General features: G+C 37.9%; 1 protein-coding gene and 1 non-coding gene across 2 annotated transcripts; one reads left to right on the top strand and one right to left on the bottom strand.

Annotated features, from left to right (window-relative positions):
• Positions 1-2,059: 2,059 nt before the first annotated feature.
• On the bottom strand, positions 2,060-16,137 carry LOC129279087 (snake venom 5'-nucleotidase-like). The gene is made up of 9 exons (XM_064095660.1): positions 15,771-16,137; positions 10,327-10,540; positions 9,827-9,974; positions 9,362-9,402; positions 6,926-7,132; positions 5,781-6,014; positions 5,114-5,269; positions 2,857-3,054; positions 2,060-2,214 (listed from the first exon to the last, which is right to left on the bottom strand). Exons 1-9 carry the CDS (start codon positions 16,128-16,130, stop codon positions 2,060-2,062), a joined length of 1,713 nt encoding a protein of 570 aa, XP_063951730.1. The 5' UTR covers positions 16,131-16,137.
• TRNAS-GGA (transfer RNA glycine (anticodon UCC)) lies at positions 10,989-11,075 on the top strand. The gene is given in 2 exon segments: positions 10,989-11,025; positions 11,041-11,075. It is a non-coding gene; the product is annotated as a tRNA-Ser (tRNA).
• Positions 16,138-16,634: the final 497 nt, after the last annotated feature.

Below are 16,634 nucleotides of genomic sequence, written 5' to 3'. Positions count from 1 at the left end.
CTGATCTGACCAAGCAGCCAGTTCCTCGTCCCTGGCCTTCAAAATGTTTCTAATATTATTATGCAAAGAAGCGTAGCGACCGAAAAAAATATCACATATGATTGAGAAAGTTTTTCATAACCATTTCATCTACATGATTGTATAACACCCATCAGACCCGACTGGTGCATGTAGAAGAATAACATAATAAATGTAAATCTACATCTTTAAATTCCTGAATGTGATACACAACATGAAGATCGGCGGCAAAAGAACATGACCCTAAGATCCTTGCCCTGTATAATCCTTGGGAGGGGAAGGGATTATCTTACCTATAAAAATATTGGGGACAAACATATTATTTGACAAATTAAAAATTTATAGTATTCAATGCAAACAAATCTTTGAAAATGCATCGGAAAACTCTACAAAACCATTATACCTGACATCAAAATATTATTAAACGTACAAAAATTGCCAAGGTTTGGACACTCTTCATGTGCAAAAATTCTGTGTTGAAATTTGGCGTGCAGAACGTATTAGTGTTGGGGGAGGTAGGGAGGTAAATTTGAAGAAAAAAAAAAGGATCATTAATGTATTCTGCATTTAGATGTTATTTTGTAAGGGAGCGAATAGCGACCGAGCGAGAATATTTTTAAATTGAATAGTAAAAGCTTTGATAATGAAATACTGCATTACTCAATACATATACACGCATATAAGGGCCTATATACATTTGTATATCTATTTTTTTATATTTTTCGATTTTTTTTTTTTTTTTTTTTTTTTTTTTTGGGGGGGGGGCTTCAGTCCCAAAAGCTCCCCCCTAGAACCGTGCCTGACAAGAAATTTCTCATTTGACACTATATTTCTCACACATCTTCGAGGATGTGAAAGTATCATCCATTCTCACGACAGTTAGTGTGGAACCATGTGATGAGCATGTGACTATGCCTGTCCGTTATTATCATTGGACCTCTTAAAACTACCAAGATCGTTGGATTTAACAATCACGGAGAGCAAATTTGTGATAGAGATTCCAAATTTGTTATTCAAGATGTCATGAAGGTGGACACATTCTCTTCTTGTTGATGGTAAAGTCAACATAAAGGGGGATGATGAAGGCAAATATATACACATATATGTCTTTGCCAACAAAATTTCTTCAGATATTAGCTCGTGAAAAGTGTGTGTGTGGAGGGGGGGGGGGCTTCAATGCAAAAACAAAGATAAGGAATGAAATTACTTCGAATGAAGATAAATAACAAAGGAACTGAAAATGCACCTCAAAGTTTTGCATTTTTAATTATTACTACATTACTTAAACAGTTGATAGTTAGATGATGAACAATTATCATCGTGAGACTAATAATAGAGATATACTATTTATAATAATAAATGATATATAATCATGATTATAATGCCAATAGGTGTTATTTAGATATTATCATCATAATATATCATAATTATCATCATTATTATCAGTATATATACCTCAACACGCATAATGCGTGCTCAGTTAAAGATAAATACCAGTTGTGATAACGATCTCCAAAGGAGTAAGAACAGAATCCAATGAAATTACTACCCAAGTGTTTGTTTGTACAAATAAAAACTATGTGCCAAGTGGATCTGGAAAAAAAATGTGTAAGTGCTGAGAAATGAGCAAAGTAAGCAAGGAATTTCATAAAATGTCGGGCATTTTTCCTAACAATATTAATACACTGTCCCACGTTTGTATTTTTGTGTAAGTTAATCATCAGAGTGATCTGTTATTACGTAATATTTCATGATTTCACAAACTAAGATAAGTTTATTTCAATGTACCAGAACTAGATATATGATAACATGGTGGCAATCAATCACCATGATCATGAAATAATTGCTGCAACTACTCTTACCTTCAATAATTGCTTTTAAAATGTGAATAATGATAATGATAATAATAACAACAATAATAATAATAATGATGATGAGGATGACGATGATTATACTAAAAACTGTAATTATTTTTTCATTAAAAATATCAATAGAAATATCGTTCTCATATTATGCAGCCAACGTTCGTAAGAATCTGAAATCAACCCGTCAAGCTACATAAACAAAGAAGAAACAAAACCCAAGGGATTGGGGCTTTGAGCATGCTCGATCCACTGAAAACGATACGAGGAATGCTGCTTTTGAAAGGATAATTCTCTCTCAAGAAATCCGCGGCTACGTCTACGTCCAGGTTACCTAAAGAATCCAATGATAGAATTGGTTGATGGTTTAAAACATTTGAGATCGTGTTTGCACCATTTTAGTAGTTTGAATATTAGTATAAAAAAACAAAACAATATTAAACACTTCTATTTTAAACGATTATATGAATGACTTGAGCGATATATTTAGTGGTGTACTGGCATAAATTAAATGTTTACTGCAAAGTCGATATTATCATTAAGGAGTAAAAGCAAAAGGATGGATAAAGTTAACTTAGAATCATTACCATGATTGTTACTTTTCTATGAATGTAAATGAAGACATGAAGAAATGTTATTTGCTATTCCCGCTTATCCCACCAGCTTGCAAAATACAGCATGTCTAAGGACGGTTTCGATAAATATTATTTGTGATATCGATACATGGGAGATTGTGTAATTAGTGGCTGATCATCGCTTCCAACAACCATTATCATGATTAGAAAATGAAACTGCAAAATATACCTACTTTAACATAATACCGAACAATAAAAAAATACAAGTTTGCCTAAGTCGCATCCTTTGGTACACAGGAATGTGTTCGACCTTAAGCATCTTAAAACACTTACTTCGACTAGGGCGAGTGTACGACTTTACAAACGGTCGACTTGTGAAAGTTTAATTGAACATTGCATACCTGTTTCTCGACTGATAGTTCTATCGAGGATGATCGTGTATCCCTCTTGACCCCCTGCAATGTAGCTATTCATGGCGACAAGGTAGACGCCATCGACGTCGATGTCAGTGTATCCTCCCTCACAAGAGTCACAAAGTAATTCGACACTCTCAACTCGCTCGCCGTTTCCACGATCAAGGTTAAATTCGACCTTCACTCCTTAATGGAGATATCAGTTGATAATAATAATAATAATAATAAACATTCAGTTTTATATGTTTACTTGTACTACAAGCGGTTAGCCTACTTCTCAAATACCACATGGGACTTACCCATTGCCATTTGGCTGGCACTTTACCTGGCGACGGACCGTGGAGGAACTTCCCACAGACCTGGGGATCGATCACTCCAGAGACTGGCCAAAGACTGACGGTAGTGGAAAGCTCTTGTTGCTGCCCTGCATACCAGGGGGCCGTTTCATAAAGCTGTTTGTAAGTTAAGAGCAACTATAAGAACGACTGGTGAACCTTTCTTACGCGCTAAATAATAAAGAATGAACATTAATGGTGAATATCATTTACCTTAAAAAAGGATCACCAGTCGATCTTAAGGTTGCTCTTAACTTACGAACAGCTTTATGAAACACCCACCAGGAGGTACTGTATAACGGGCAGTAAGTAACTTGCACTGCACTTAGTCTAATACTTAATACGAATATTATGTTTTTAATTTTGACTTACGCCCCGATGATCTAATTTCTACTTAGTCTACTGATTTTTGTTTATGGTTAAAAACTTGGATTATAAACAGCTCATCTAGTCACAATGCACTAAGTGGTGTTACACCCAGCGGATATGGGACAAAATATGTTGAGCTTAACTTTGGAATTAGACAATGTGATAAATGGGAAATTTACCGGCTTCTCTTCTGGATTCACCACCGAATAATATCAAATAATAGAATAGGATTTATATAGCCCACGTATCCACCTTTGATAGGTGCTCAAGGCGCTCCTATATTACCCGTGGTAAGCTACACACTAAGAAATTCGGGTTCAATTTTACACCCCTAAGGGTGCACAGGCTTGTCCCTATACGAGTACCCCTAGCGGTGTGCACCCCTATTTTGGGTGTCCATCTGCACCTTAGTACACTTCTACCCCTTAGGATGCATAATGAACCGCAAAATAAATGATCGTCGAGAATTCCGGTCCATTCACTTTCTGTATCGCTTTTTTTAATTACCTTAGTTGGGACTCGAACTCACCTCGTTTTATCTGTAGTCAAGATTCTTTCCGCTATGCCAGCGAGAAGCGCTGACAGCGAATGAGGTATCTAGCGATATGATCCGATTCTTTTCTTGATTTGTGCTTATAGTTGTGGTTCAACTATAGCTCTATTTACTGTTTCTCCAAAGGTATACGTACATGACGTAATCAAATGTGTTTTTGAAACAATCAACATCACATAAAAAAAAAAAAAAAAAAAAAAAACGATTTCACTTAGGTAAAGTGTGGCGTAAGTGCATTGTTATTTTGGGTAATCTTCGATCACAAATCAACTCTATCTATACCATACGTCTATCAGCGAGACTGGTGGAGTGCACGAAAGAGTACATGGGTGTACAACAGACACGGACTCTCGCAAAAGAGCTAACTTGCACCTCGATGGTATTTTGAGGTGTACGCATATGGGGTGTACGATACGTACACCCCATTTGCACTGGGATTTCTTAGTGTGTAGTCTACAGGATCTGGTGCTCACAGCTTTTTGAAGAATTACTTCAAGGTGGTACCCATTTACCTCAGCTGGGTCGAGTGCAGCACAATGTAAGTAATGTTTTTGCTGAAGGAAAACACGCCATGGCTGGGAATCGAACCCATGTCCCTCAGATTTAAAGACGAGAGTCTTACCGACTAGACCACGACGCCCCCAAGGGGTTCAATCCCTCTTCTACCACTTCTAAGGTACACATGCCTTTGACGCTGCCATCAGCAGTATTAGTTTTAAAACCCACCTGACGCTTTGGTAACGGGTCAGTTAATATGAATTATACTCGATTATCATCTGTCTAACATTCTGATTACAAAAGTAAAGTGATTTCAGAGAATTCAAATTCGGGCTTTTTTATCTGTTACAATTAAATTTGACACCTAATTCCCTCTTTCGTTAATGTTCTTATTCTTATTTTAAAAGGGCCTTTGAGCAATTACAATTTATGACGTGATTCGCATTTCAGCAATCGGACAGAATCATTCAAAGTATGTGGAAGACGATACCTGATAGCTGAAGGAAGGCAGTAGATGGAGTTGATATATCAAAATCTTCAACAGATCGTTCCAGAATGTCCATGATAGATCGACCAGTAAGAGAGAGAATGTCGATTGTGTCACCGTACGGTAGGGTACGCGTCAGATCACTGATAGTGATGTTGCCTAAAAAAGGGGTTTTAGATTAACAAGACAAAAACACTCATATATTTTGTTTTGATCGGGCTCCCAATATAAAAAAAATATGTATGTATGATGTAAAACCGGTAGGCTGCGTGGGCTAGCTGGAAAAGATTTTAGGGAGACTCATATAGGTGCACTTCACCCATCACGTTATGCTTATCAATGGGAATAAATAGCTCATATACACCATAACCTCATTTGACTGTCCATCGAGTGACCGTTATTTGAAATAAGTCAAATTTCTACTAAGTCGCGAGCTAATAAATAAAATGAGAGTTGTAACACGAAAATTTAGTTTTAATATAGATTATAGATTCTGACACTATATTTAGAAAATTATATATAAAAAAAATCTTACAATTTTAATTTGCTTTTCTCTATTTTTAAGTTTCCTTTTTTTTTCTTGGTCGTGAGATTTGTTAAGCCCCCTCCCCCAATATATACGCCAGTGACTAATATCAATCTTCGTAAAATAGAGTGAAACCGCCCTGACCCTGTTCTATCGATGAAGCAAAACTCCCGGCGGAGGTTATGGCGATGTCAAGCTCATTTTCAGTCCCGTGAAAGAGCCTCATTGAGTCCGAAAGCATGTTCCCCAGATTGCATTCACCGACACCGCATACACTGACGCGTCCACTTAACTCCACATCTGATGACCCGACTACTGTGGTTGAGATTTTATCCACTAGGACTTTGTAGGTTTCCACTTGTTCTAACACAAAAGGATCTAAGGTAAGAAACGATATTGATCATAATATGCCACATCTATAAAGCGATTCCTTACTGGTAAGAAAGCAATGTCCAACAGTGTGTGCCACAGTGTGTTCACAGTGTGGAACACAATGTGGAATCCCCTTCACATTTCAACAGTATGAATCACATATTCACATATAGTTGACCATGTGAACACGCTCTGAACAGTAACGCTGTCGAGGGGACCACAGTGTGACAATACCTTCACACTGTTGAATTTGAGCATTTTAACAGTGTTAAAATATTAATATTTTCACGTAGTCCACTATGTGAACACACTGTGATCAAACTATGTGTCACTGTGTTCTTTCCAGCACGATTAATACAATGTTTTAAGTGCTGCGGCTGGGTTGAGAGTGGCAAATGTAGATTGAACCCCTTGCCAAAGGGACGCACTTGCATGCTGAGGTGGGATTCGAGTCCCGGACCTCGTGGTTCAAAGTCCGGAGATTCATCCTATCACCTCTTCGGAAAGAAGCCAATTAAATAACAGAGGCTTGGTCGCAACTGCTTGAAATTCGCTAGCTCAAATATCGATCATAGACTTTGTATTGAACGTTCTGTCAAACTAAAATCTATATTAACGGCATTTTATGGTTTTAAGGTCTCAAAAACAAGGGAAACCCAGGTGTTTATATAGGTTAGAAGGCTGAAAAAAAATTCTGAACCACCTATGGTAGCTAACACTTGTTTAAACGGTTAAAAAACTACAGTCAATTGATTTACTAAACAGCGTTGTATAAACATTATAAATATCATTTTTACTGTCTATTAATTTGCATTCAGGCCTTAAGTTACAAGAGACTATTAATGCATTTTATACCCATGGCAGCAGCATGAAATTATGCAACAGCATGCAGCATACTAATCACAACAATGACTTGCCTTCCTCGACGTTTTTATCCAGGACAATTGGATTCCCCGCATATGACGTCACAACACCATCATCGTCGAATGTGACTTCGAGATAACCCAGGTACTTGCCCAAACGGTAGGCGGTAACGACGAGGACCTCAAGACTGTCATTGTAAGACGGGTTGATGACCAAAGGGTAGTCGCCTTTCTTGGCGTTGTCGTCGTAAGGTGGGTCACCTGAAGCCAGAAGACACATTCGGATAGGAAATGAGCTCCTTATGACGTTCCACGGTTAAAATGAAATCCATGTCATTTCCTCACCAAACCTTTATCATGTATTTTGTAAACCTTTCTGAACTAAAGTGAAAATGGAAAATTTAGCGAACTGGGCATGGGATTTGAACTCAACGCTATGATCCTGAGGGTTCTAATGGACCCTAAATCTCGTGATTGCGTTATTCTACCTTACTTTCAATTTGGCAAATTTGATAGAAAGCAAATAGGCTAAATAAATGAAGTTGTATCGATATGTTTCACAGAAACTTTGTGCATAGTGTGGTGAAATTACATGGATTCAATTTTAACTGTGGGTCGTTCTTCAGTTTTGGTAAATTCTCCAAACATTACTGCAATTATTCTAGTTTATTAGTACATTATGTTTATAAATACTTAAAACTGCTATACTGTGGGTTAGGCCTTCTTACGATTTGGCTGCAAGGTGCATTCTAGCCGGGTTCCCGATCAATATAAAATAATTGTTTATTATTTTTAAATATGTATATACAGTATATATATATATATGTATATTTATTTATATATATATATATATATATATATATATATATATTTATTTATATACACACTCACATACACTTTACACTATATATATATATATTAAAAGAATTTAATTGTTGGCATTGCAAAAAAATGCATTACTCGTGAATTGGTTTCGCATTTCTGATGTCTTATTATTATTATTGCCAATACGTGGAAAACCAAGATATATATATATATATATATATATATATATATATATATATATATATATATATATATATATATATATATATATATATATATATACATAAATATATGTATGAAACCATACCTCAAGTTTCATGGGCGGTGATTCCGGGGGGGGGGCAGGATTGTCCCTCGAATTTATTATATTCTGTTGTATCTTTTTAAGCTTCTATATCATGTATACGAACCGCCTACATGTAGCTGGTAAAAAAATGATTAAAACGGCCGTTTTTTACTCGCTGTACGGCAACCATGTTCCTGGACTAAAGCTCGGTCACAACCCGCTGCGGGCTAAAAACACAAACGGTGCCTTTACAGAACGGTCATTCTGCACTTACAGATGCAAAAGCGGATGTAAAACATTTAAAAATCTTACAATCCGTAGGAAAACGCTATGCATCCGTTGTGTACTCATTGCTTACGTGTTATATAGGCTCTATCTATTTAGCACCCGTCCACTGTGATTTCATCCGCTCAAAACTTTCCGCCGTGTACGATGTTAATCCGAAACATAAACGAGCACCAAACGTTCCATGTCCGTTATCATCCGTTAAAGTTAAACGTCCGCTGAATCCTCTCTGCATCCTCTGGGCATCCTCGCAACTCATATTTACTGCAGCTGAACGATGGTTCGAGGGAGGAAAGATAAGGTACGTGGAACGTCTAGACATCGTTTGTAGCGAGGAAATAGAAAGGATGTAAGCGTATGCATCTCGAAGTATTCAAAACCCCCGGTAGCCCTTTCGGAGCTGCCATCCACTTCCATCCGCTAGGCTCCCGATGAACATCCGTTTAACATCCCCGCTAAATACTACCAACGTCCGTTATTTTCCGTTATGTTTTCGAAAATTTCCCCCTAATTTTGTCAATTTCTGGAGCGGATGGAGCCACCCTCGAAATTGTGCTCGTCCGCTGTGTCCTTTATGAATACATTTTGCGTCCATCGGCCAGTGGGACCAGGCCCTTATATAATCTCCATCTTTCCGTGTTGTCGCTGGAGTGGATGTGCGTTGCGAGGATGCCCAGATGATGCAGAGAGGAAACAGCGGACATATTATTCTGTGATGCTAAAAAATTATTGCGGATGAAATCACAATGGACGGATGCTCGGTGAATAGAGCGTACGAGGCAGTTACACAACAAGAAGGCTACACAACGGATGCATAGCGTTTTCCAAAGGATGTCAAGAATTCTTTTTTTACGTTTTAAATCCTCGACCGGGGCTTGAAAGTGCTACGTCGTGTCTGCGTGCTCCCTGATTCGTACGGAGGTGGTACTCAATACTCGCCACTCACGGATACTCAAATTTGCTCTCGTTTTTGCATTGCCAAGTAGTCAGCCTGCACTTGCGAGTGCGGCCGGTTGGGACCAAGCCTAAAGGGAAATGTGACTGCGCCACTCGTCTCTGCATCGAAACTAAGTCTTTTGCATGGGATATGTTACCTGTGTAAAGAAAAGTATTGAAATGGCCGCCGACGACAATAGTGTGTTTTCGCCCAGCGTCGTACGACGCTATCAACGACGTAGAACGATCTCTTGGTTCGTGCGTCCGTCGCGCTCAACTCTCGCTTGTAAGCAGTTTCGCAAATCGCTGATCGCGGCCGGATCGTTTTGAAGCTTTCAGCTATCAGTGCAGTGTAGTCAGAGTAGAGTACAACATGTGCATATGCACGCGATGGGCGAATGTTTACATCGGCTCAGCTTGCTCACTCTACAAGCGATCTGATTGGCTGTTGACGGCTGTTGACAAATCCTACGTTCTAATGCGGACGCCCGCTAATTTGCGGAAGAACCGTCCGTGATTTGAGCTCAAGATCGCTTGGGCCTCTGTTTCCATGGAAGTTGGCAATTTTTGCACACGACCCTTACGTTCTACGTCGTACGACGCTGGGCGAAAACACCGTAATGTCGACTCCCCGAACGGACCTCGCGATCTCCTGATCAATATCAAAGCTAGAGTCACTGAGTGCGATGATCTTATTGACGCCCTGATCGTCTACAAGATTGTCAACGGCTGCCTGGACGGATTCGATGACAGGGAGGAATGTGAGGTTCCCTGGAAATTAATAAACGGAAATTTTATTTATTTTCGCTGTGTTTTCAGCAATCATCATCCAAAATTGATGACAGTGAACTACCTACGTCCCAATCATTTCATCATAAATTTCAAATTTACAGTATACGTGTATCAATTTTTTTCAATAAAAAACCAAGACTGTATCCCTTGAAGGGTCTTTATTTTTTACAAAACGATCTCATTGCTTCAGTATTCCCACTACATGGGCCTACGTGAAGGTACAATATTCCAACAGAGAGAGCGTAGAGAAGGTATCTATGTTGAATGAATACTTGTAAACGTCTAGAATATCAAAATAAACATTGATGATAGTAAATGACACTACCAATACCTGTGGGTGTCAACTGGGGAGTATCTGGCTTGGTTACTCCTACCACGCCCACTTTCTCTCCCCCTACAGTGATCACACGACTCCGGCTAAGAAGCGACTGCAAGGCTGGTTCGTTGGACGTATCAATATTAGAGCTTACGGCGGGAAAATCGATTAGATTTAAAAACGGTATCAGTCCCGGAACACCCCTGAGAAATTCATTTTTTGACAAGCCCTGAAAATTGAGAACACAATGAGTTCATAAAACAGAATTAATTCATCGCCGGGCATGGGCGTCAGCGCAGAGGATTGTCTTTTTTTTGGGGGGGGGGGGGCGCAACAATAGATGAACCCCCTACTGACGCCCTTGTCGCCGGTACATGGTGAAACTGTATGCCCGGCAACATCAAGGTCCGTCAGAAGGAATTTTGAATTGGGGTCGGGGTTTTTCATAATCATGATAATCGGATAAAACATTAGGTCGCTCGTCGTAAAAGATAAAAGTGCCAGTTGAAATCAAAGAAGATGGACTAGCGTCTCCTTTCTTTGAGTATGTCTAGCGACCATTTTCTGGGAATCAAAACTGTTGTGTTTTCAATCTACTGATACTTGTAAACAGATTTTCGACACTATACCACTTATCTGACAGTCAATCGGATCGGGGTCGCCCTTGCCACTAACCCATCTCTGTGGTCTAGTGGTTAAGGCACCAGCTTGGAACGCCGCGGCGTTCCAAGCTGGGGGCCCGGGTTCGATTCCCGGCAGAGATTTCGGCATCGCCAATTTTTCCAAAGGGCAGATAGCTCTGGGGAACCTTGATTTAAGCTACGCCTACCATTGTTCTCTTCATCCATTTCTTTCACAGAATATATTAAGAGTTGCCAAAGCTGTTGTACATGTATAATTTCACACACACACACACACACATATATATATATATATATATATATATATATATCTCAGCAGGATAAGGAGTATAAGTACGTCCATTATCCAAAGCGTCTGTCTTGTCTGTGGAGGCATCTAAGTCAGAGGGTCGTGGGTTCAAACCCACTAGAAGTGTTAATTTCCTTCAGCAAAAATTTAGCTAAATTGTAGTGCACCCTATCCAGATGATGCGGGAATTTATTCCCTTTACAGTATAGATTCGACAAGAAAGTGAATCCTTTACTTCTTTATATCACAAATCCAGTTGCCAAAACCAAAATAATTCAATTGATTTACAGACCCACGCAATGGCAATCTAAATCATTTTGTGAAGATCACAATATCTTTTTATCTTTAATGGAGGAGGAACAGAATTCTATTGTACACGTGACTTAGATGTTGCAGGGAGATGTCTTAACTCTTTACACAGATGTTGAAATTCTAGCCGCCACTAAAACACTAAGTTCAATTCAATTCAAATAAACATTTATTTTCTTCCATTTCAAAACATTTTTCTTAAACATTAATTCATACAAAAATCAAATTGTTATGAAGAATATAAATATGTACATGTTTGGTTTAAAAAAGAAGGCGTATACCCTAAAAGCCGAGGCTTGTGGCGGGATACGCCTATATTTTATATTCTATATGTAACTACAAGGATATTTATTAGGAGGCTGCACTCTACAAGCTCCGCTTTTTAACATCCTCCTCCTTTTCAACCTGATGTTATGTAATAATCTTGAATATAATTTTTGTACAGTGATACTTGAAATATGTTTTGTTATTCATATGTCAAAATGTACAAAACAAACTGTAATTGTTGAAAATGGAAATGAACGAAATGAAATGAAATGACAAAAATACAATACAATAAACAATAGGCCTACAAAGGAAAGGGCAGAGAAAAGAAGAGAAGGAAAGGGAACGAGAGAGGGAGACGTGAGCGGGGAGGCGGGCATGAATTACTGTATAAAATAGAATGCTCAACAAATGTATCAGTGGGGACAAAATATAAATGCCGCAACAACAATTGTCCATGGTTCATATTATCATGTTATTATCATGTTAACTTAAAGTCAAAAGGAAACGTAAGGTGGAAAATATTCATATATAAAATATAAAATATTCATAAATATAAAATGAGGTCAGTGCTGTCGTCGTGACGTCACTCCGCCCCCGCCTATTGAAAAGCCTACTAATTTAACAAGTACTGAAATGGAACACATCAATAAAGGGTATCAACAAAGAGTCACGGTGACCTGACATATTTAACTAGTCAAACGTAAATATAGCAAATGGAATTTGAACAACAATTTTCATTTTCAGCTTACATGATCAGTAAACGTCCTAAAATACCATGGATAGCAAAAGCATCTTTAGAATAAATACGCACACAAAATTACGATATAAAAATTATAAAACGAAGCCTACTGTACGTAATAAATACAACATGTATACCATCACAAAACCTAGCATGATTCGAATTTCTCGTAAAATGTATTATACGCCGACAAAATAATAGAATGAAATGAGATATGAAATCTACCTAGGATACTATCAATAATTCAGTCTGTAACAAAACGATAATACCAGTGATATTTTTCCTCTTGAATATTATGCCATTAAACTTGGAGATGTTGAGAGTGTCATTTCATTATTACAATTATCATTATTATTATTATTACAATTATTATTATTATTACTATCATCATAATTATTATTGGTAGAGAGATTATTATTATCATCATCATCATCATTTATTCTTTAGGGGACCAAGTTTTTTCTACAACCTTCAAAATGATCTGAATAATGAGTATTCAGATCAGTGTTTAAACCAAGGGGCACTTCCATTGACGAGTGGTTACCATGCATGACCACGGGCTTTTGAAAAGCACCCTAATTTTTTTTTCCATGTTCTGAAAATGCACCCTTTAACAAATACTGGCGTGTGAAATCCTACCCTTAACAAGTATTGGAAACAAAGCGGTACCCTTGACAAGTATTCCCTGAATTGGCCCCCTAAACAAGTACAACGATATCTTAGTTATGACACGGACACCGGCTTGACCTTTACTTTCATTGGCCCGTATTCTGAAGTCGGGTTTAACTTAGACTCAGGTTTAAAGTTGTGGTTTAAGTATGGACAGCCAATTGTTACATAATCACTAACAGTAGAGATATCATACTTTCAGCTCATTCGGCTCTCAAATCATTCATAATTGTGTAGGAAGTATAAATAGATGATTGTCTTCACCATCAATGAATCAGGAAAGAGCACAGTAAACATAAGAAACATACAACTTTAAAAAAATTTGGTACTTTTTGCTTCCCATACTTAAACCACATCTTTAAACCTGAGTCTAAGTTAAACCCGACTTCAGAATACGGGCCATTGGGTTTGGTACCACCCCACACACCTCGCTCAAATCGGACCCTAAACACGTAGTGCTGGAGCAAATAATACATCCTTTATGATGTATCTTAGTATTTTTGTACCCTCGCAAATTGGACCGTAAACACGTAGTTTTTCTAGCGAAATCTATTTACCTTTTTCATTATTTTAGTGTTTTGACGCCCTTATTACGTTACGTACGTAACGTAATAAGGGCGTCAAAAACCCTATCTTGAAAAAGAGATCCTTATACGTGTTTTTGGGTCATACATGGTATCCACTCGTCAATGGAAGTGCCCCCCGGGCTTTAAACATACTCTACTAGAATGAATGAATTACTAAAAATGATTACGCGAAGTCGTGCTGAAATAAGCACATTGTAAACAAATTATGCAATATATTGTTTCTCCTTAAACCCACATTTTAATATAATGATTTTTACCAGGAAATGTGCAGAATCTCTTAAAATTGCTGAAGGAAATTATATTTATACATAAGAAGACCACCATGACATAAAGAAATTACAGAACTATATATATTTTCCCACCATATTTAAAATCTAAGAAAAAATATATCAAAAAAATATCACATGTTCAATCCAAATCAATATGGTTTTAGAAGACATTACTGGCTCTAATGAAATTGTTCGATACACTAACGAGTTCGATAACCGAAAATGAACACAAAATACTGAGGAGCTTTACGCATATTAGGCCTATATGTCAATCCAAGGCGGAGTTCCACAATGTTCAATATTAATTCCTTTGCTGCTGTTTAATATATATACGGAAATGCCTCTTGTGAATTATTAGAAGTTACAATTTGACATTTAACTGGTGCTAACGCATGAATTAAAGGATCAATTTGATTTTTTCTACTTATTCATTTTGGCCAAAATCTTTTTTTATATCCCATTGGGATATTTTTTAATGTTTAGATATAAAGAACCTTCCGCCACATATATATATTTTTTACTTAATATTATAATGGCAGGGGCGCCCCTCCTATTGTTTCGCCATTGTTGGCCTACTCTATCTACTGCTATCAGACTATCTACTGTATTATCGACAATTGGATGGGGCCATCTTTGACTGGAGAGCAAGGATCCCGGGGCAGGGATACACCAACGATATCCATAAGCGGGATGGAGCTTGTACGCACACTCGCACGCACGGCCTTTGAGGCCGGAGAAAAGTACCCATGACAGAATAGACAGTCAGTATTATGCATAGAGATGTATACTAATTAGGCGTTATTAGTATATATCTCTATGGTATTATGGGACCATACCAACACATAAAGTACCCCACGTACGCACACGCAGGAGAAAAAAGTGTGAAACTTTTATGCGCGCTTGACCTTTAGGTTTTGTTTCCGGTGGTCTCAAAAGAGCGCGTGGAAGCTCTATCCACCTATTGATATCGATGGATTACACTTGTAATACCACACAAACTGACCGATAGTTAACATTCGGGAAATATCGTAATTTAAACTTTGGTCGGCCTGGAGACGGTTTCGCAGGTGCGACCGTAGCGAAAAGAATTTGACAAAAAGATATATATATATTAAGACTGCAAAATAACCAGATAACAAACGGTGTCTGGTCTGAAATAAAACACATAAAGCAGGGGATTGTAGACCATTCGAAATGATTAGTGATTAATGGTTTGTTATCTCATCAAACACTACACTTTAAAGTACTATCAAAGTTCATATGGTTGTGGCCTTTATTCGTTCAGTTGCATCGCTTATTGCCGTTCTTATTTTACAAATCTGATGTGACACTTTGCCTTTACCGTTTTTAATTACACGATCAAATATTCAAAGGTTGATGGCAAAGAACAAAAACAATAATGATTATAAAGATACTGATAAAGAGACTTTTAAATGTTACTATTGGTCTTGCAACTCTTGGTGACCGTTTCGTAAAAGTACATTTTGCACGCGATTGCAATGGTTTTCAAAACGGTCTTCACTTTGTAAAGGAACCTTTTTTTTTGGTCAAATTTACTTTATCACCCTCCAGCCCCAAAAAATCGTTATCATGGCCCTGATGAATTCCTGTAAGTTGATTAGAAATTCCATATTCCCAACTGTCAATTAATGTTATCATTTAAAAATTCAAAGCGAGTTATCAGCTTACCATGACGTCGTATTCTAATAAGTTCATGAAATGAGCGGTGCTGTTTCCTTTGTACACGTAAAACCAGTCCGTGCCTTGGAACTGGTCCCCCGTATCCAATAAAATGATGCTTTCATTACCGGTGCCCCCCTCACGAATGTCTTTCAGCACCGTAGATCTTCTGGCTACCCCTCCAAAGCATCCGTCGTCCGCCCTGATCTCTGGGGTGCATGTACTGCCCGAACCACTGAATTCTTCAATTCGATCTGAACAATCATTGGTGTGTAATATTGTCAGGTTAAAGAATCCAAAAGAAAGTTTAACTCGGGAGATCAAGATCCACAGCAGAACCAAAGAAGCACTGCGAAATAACAGAGACATCTCACTTGATTTCCTTTTCAGTATAGACACTGAACCGGTTTTATATCCAAAGGTATCTACACCTTGCACATCTGACGAGTTTTGCTGGAAGTAAATGGTACACAGCTAGCATAAGCATCCAGCGTCCAAATCACGAAATTAAAGTTTCGCAAATGAACCAAAGTCGCAAACAATTTTTTGTTTGCTGAATTATGTACGTGACGGTCTTCATTCTAGACTAAAAGAAATAATATTTCAGTGCTGCCGGTACATGGAAGGAATAACAGACAGTAATAAACCCGTTGAAGAATATGCAGGTAAATAAAAGCATGAGCCAATGATATTTACATAGTCAATAATATAAGATTTACAATGATATAAGTTTATGCCACAGCAAAACAAACGGAAGATAAGATCGTAATTCATTTGGTTGTTCCGGACCTGTTTCCACTGATGAAAGAGATTACATTGGGCAACGTTAATTCCACCGAGTCCGATTTTTTTTTTTTTTTTTTTGGGGGGGGG

Source organism: Lytechinus pictus, chromosome 2, assembly GCF_037042905.1.
Source record: "Lytechinus pictus isolate F3 Inbred chromosome 2, Lp3.0, whole genome shotgun sequence".
Classification (NCBI taxonomy): domain Eukaryota; kingdom Metazoa; phylum Echinodermata; class Echinoidea; order Temnopleuroida; family Toxopneustidae; genus Lytechinus; species Lytechinus pictus.
The sequence above is the reverse complement of the archived record's forward strand: the minus strand, read 5'-3'. Positions and strand labels throughout refer to the sequence as shown.

Excerpts from the sequence above, each read along its gene's own strand:
- LOC129279087 (XM_064095660.1), bottom strand. The coding sequence starts at position 16,130 with ATGTCTCTGTTATTTCGCAGTGCTTCTTTGGTTCTGCTGTGGATCTTG. Across the intron at positions 7,133-9,361 it reads CAATACTTTTCTTTACACAG|GTGACCCACCTTACGACGAC; the intron begins GTAACATATCCC and ends TTCTGGCTTCAG. Across the intron at positions 6,015-6,925 it reads GGATAAAAACGTCGAGGAAG|ATCCTTTTGTGTTAGAACAA; the intron begins GCAAGTCATTGT and ends TTCTTACCTTAG.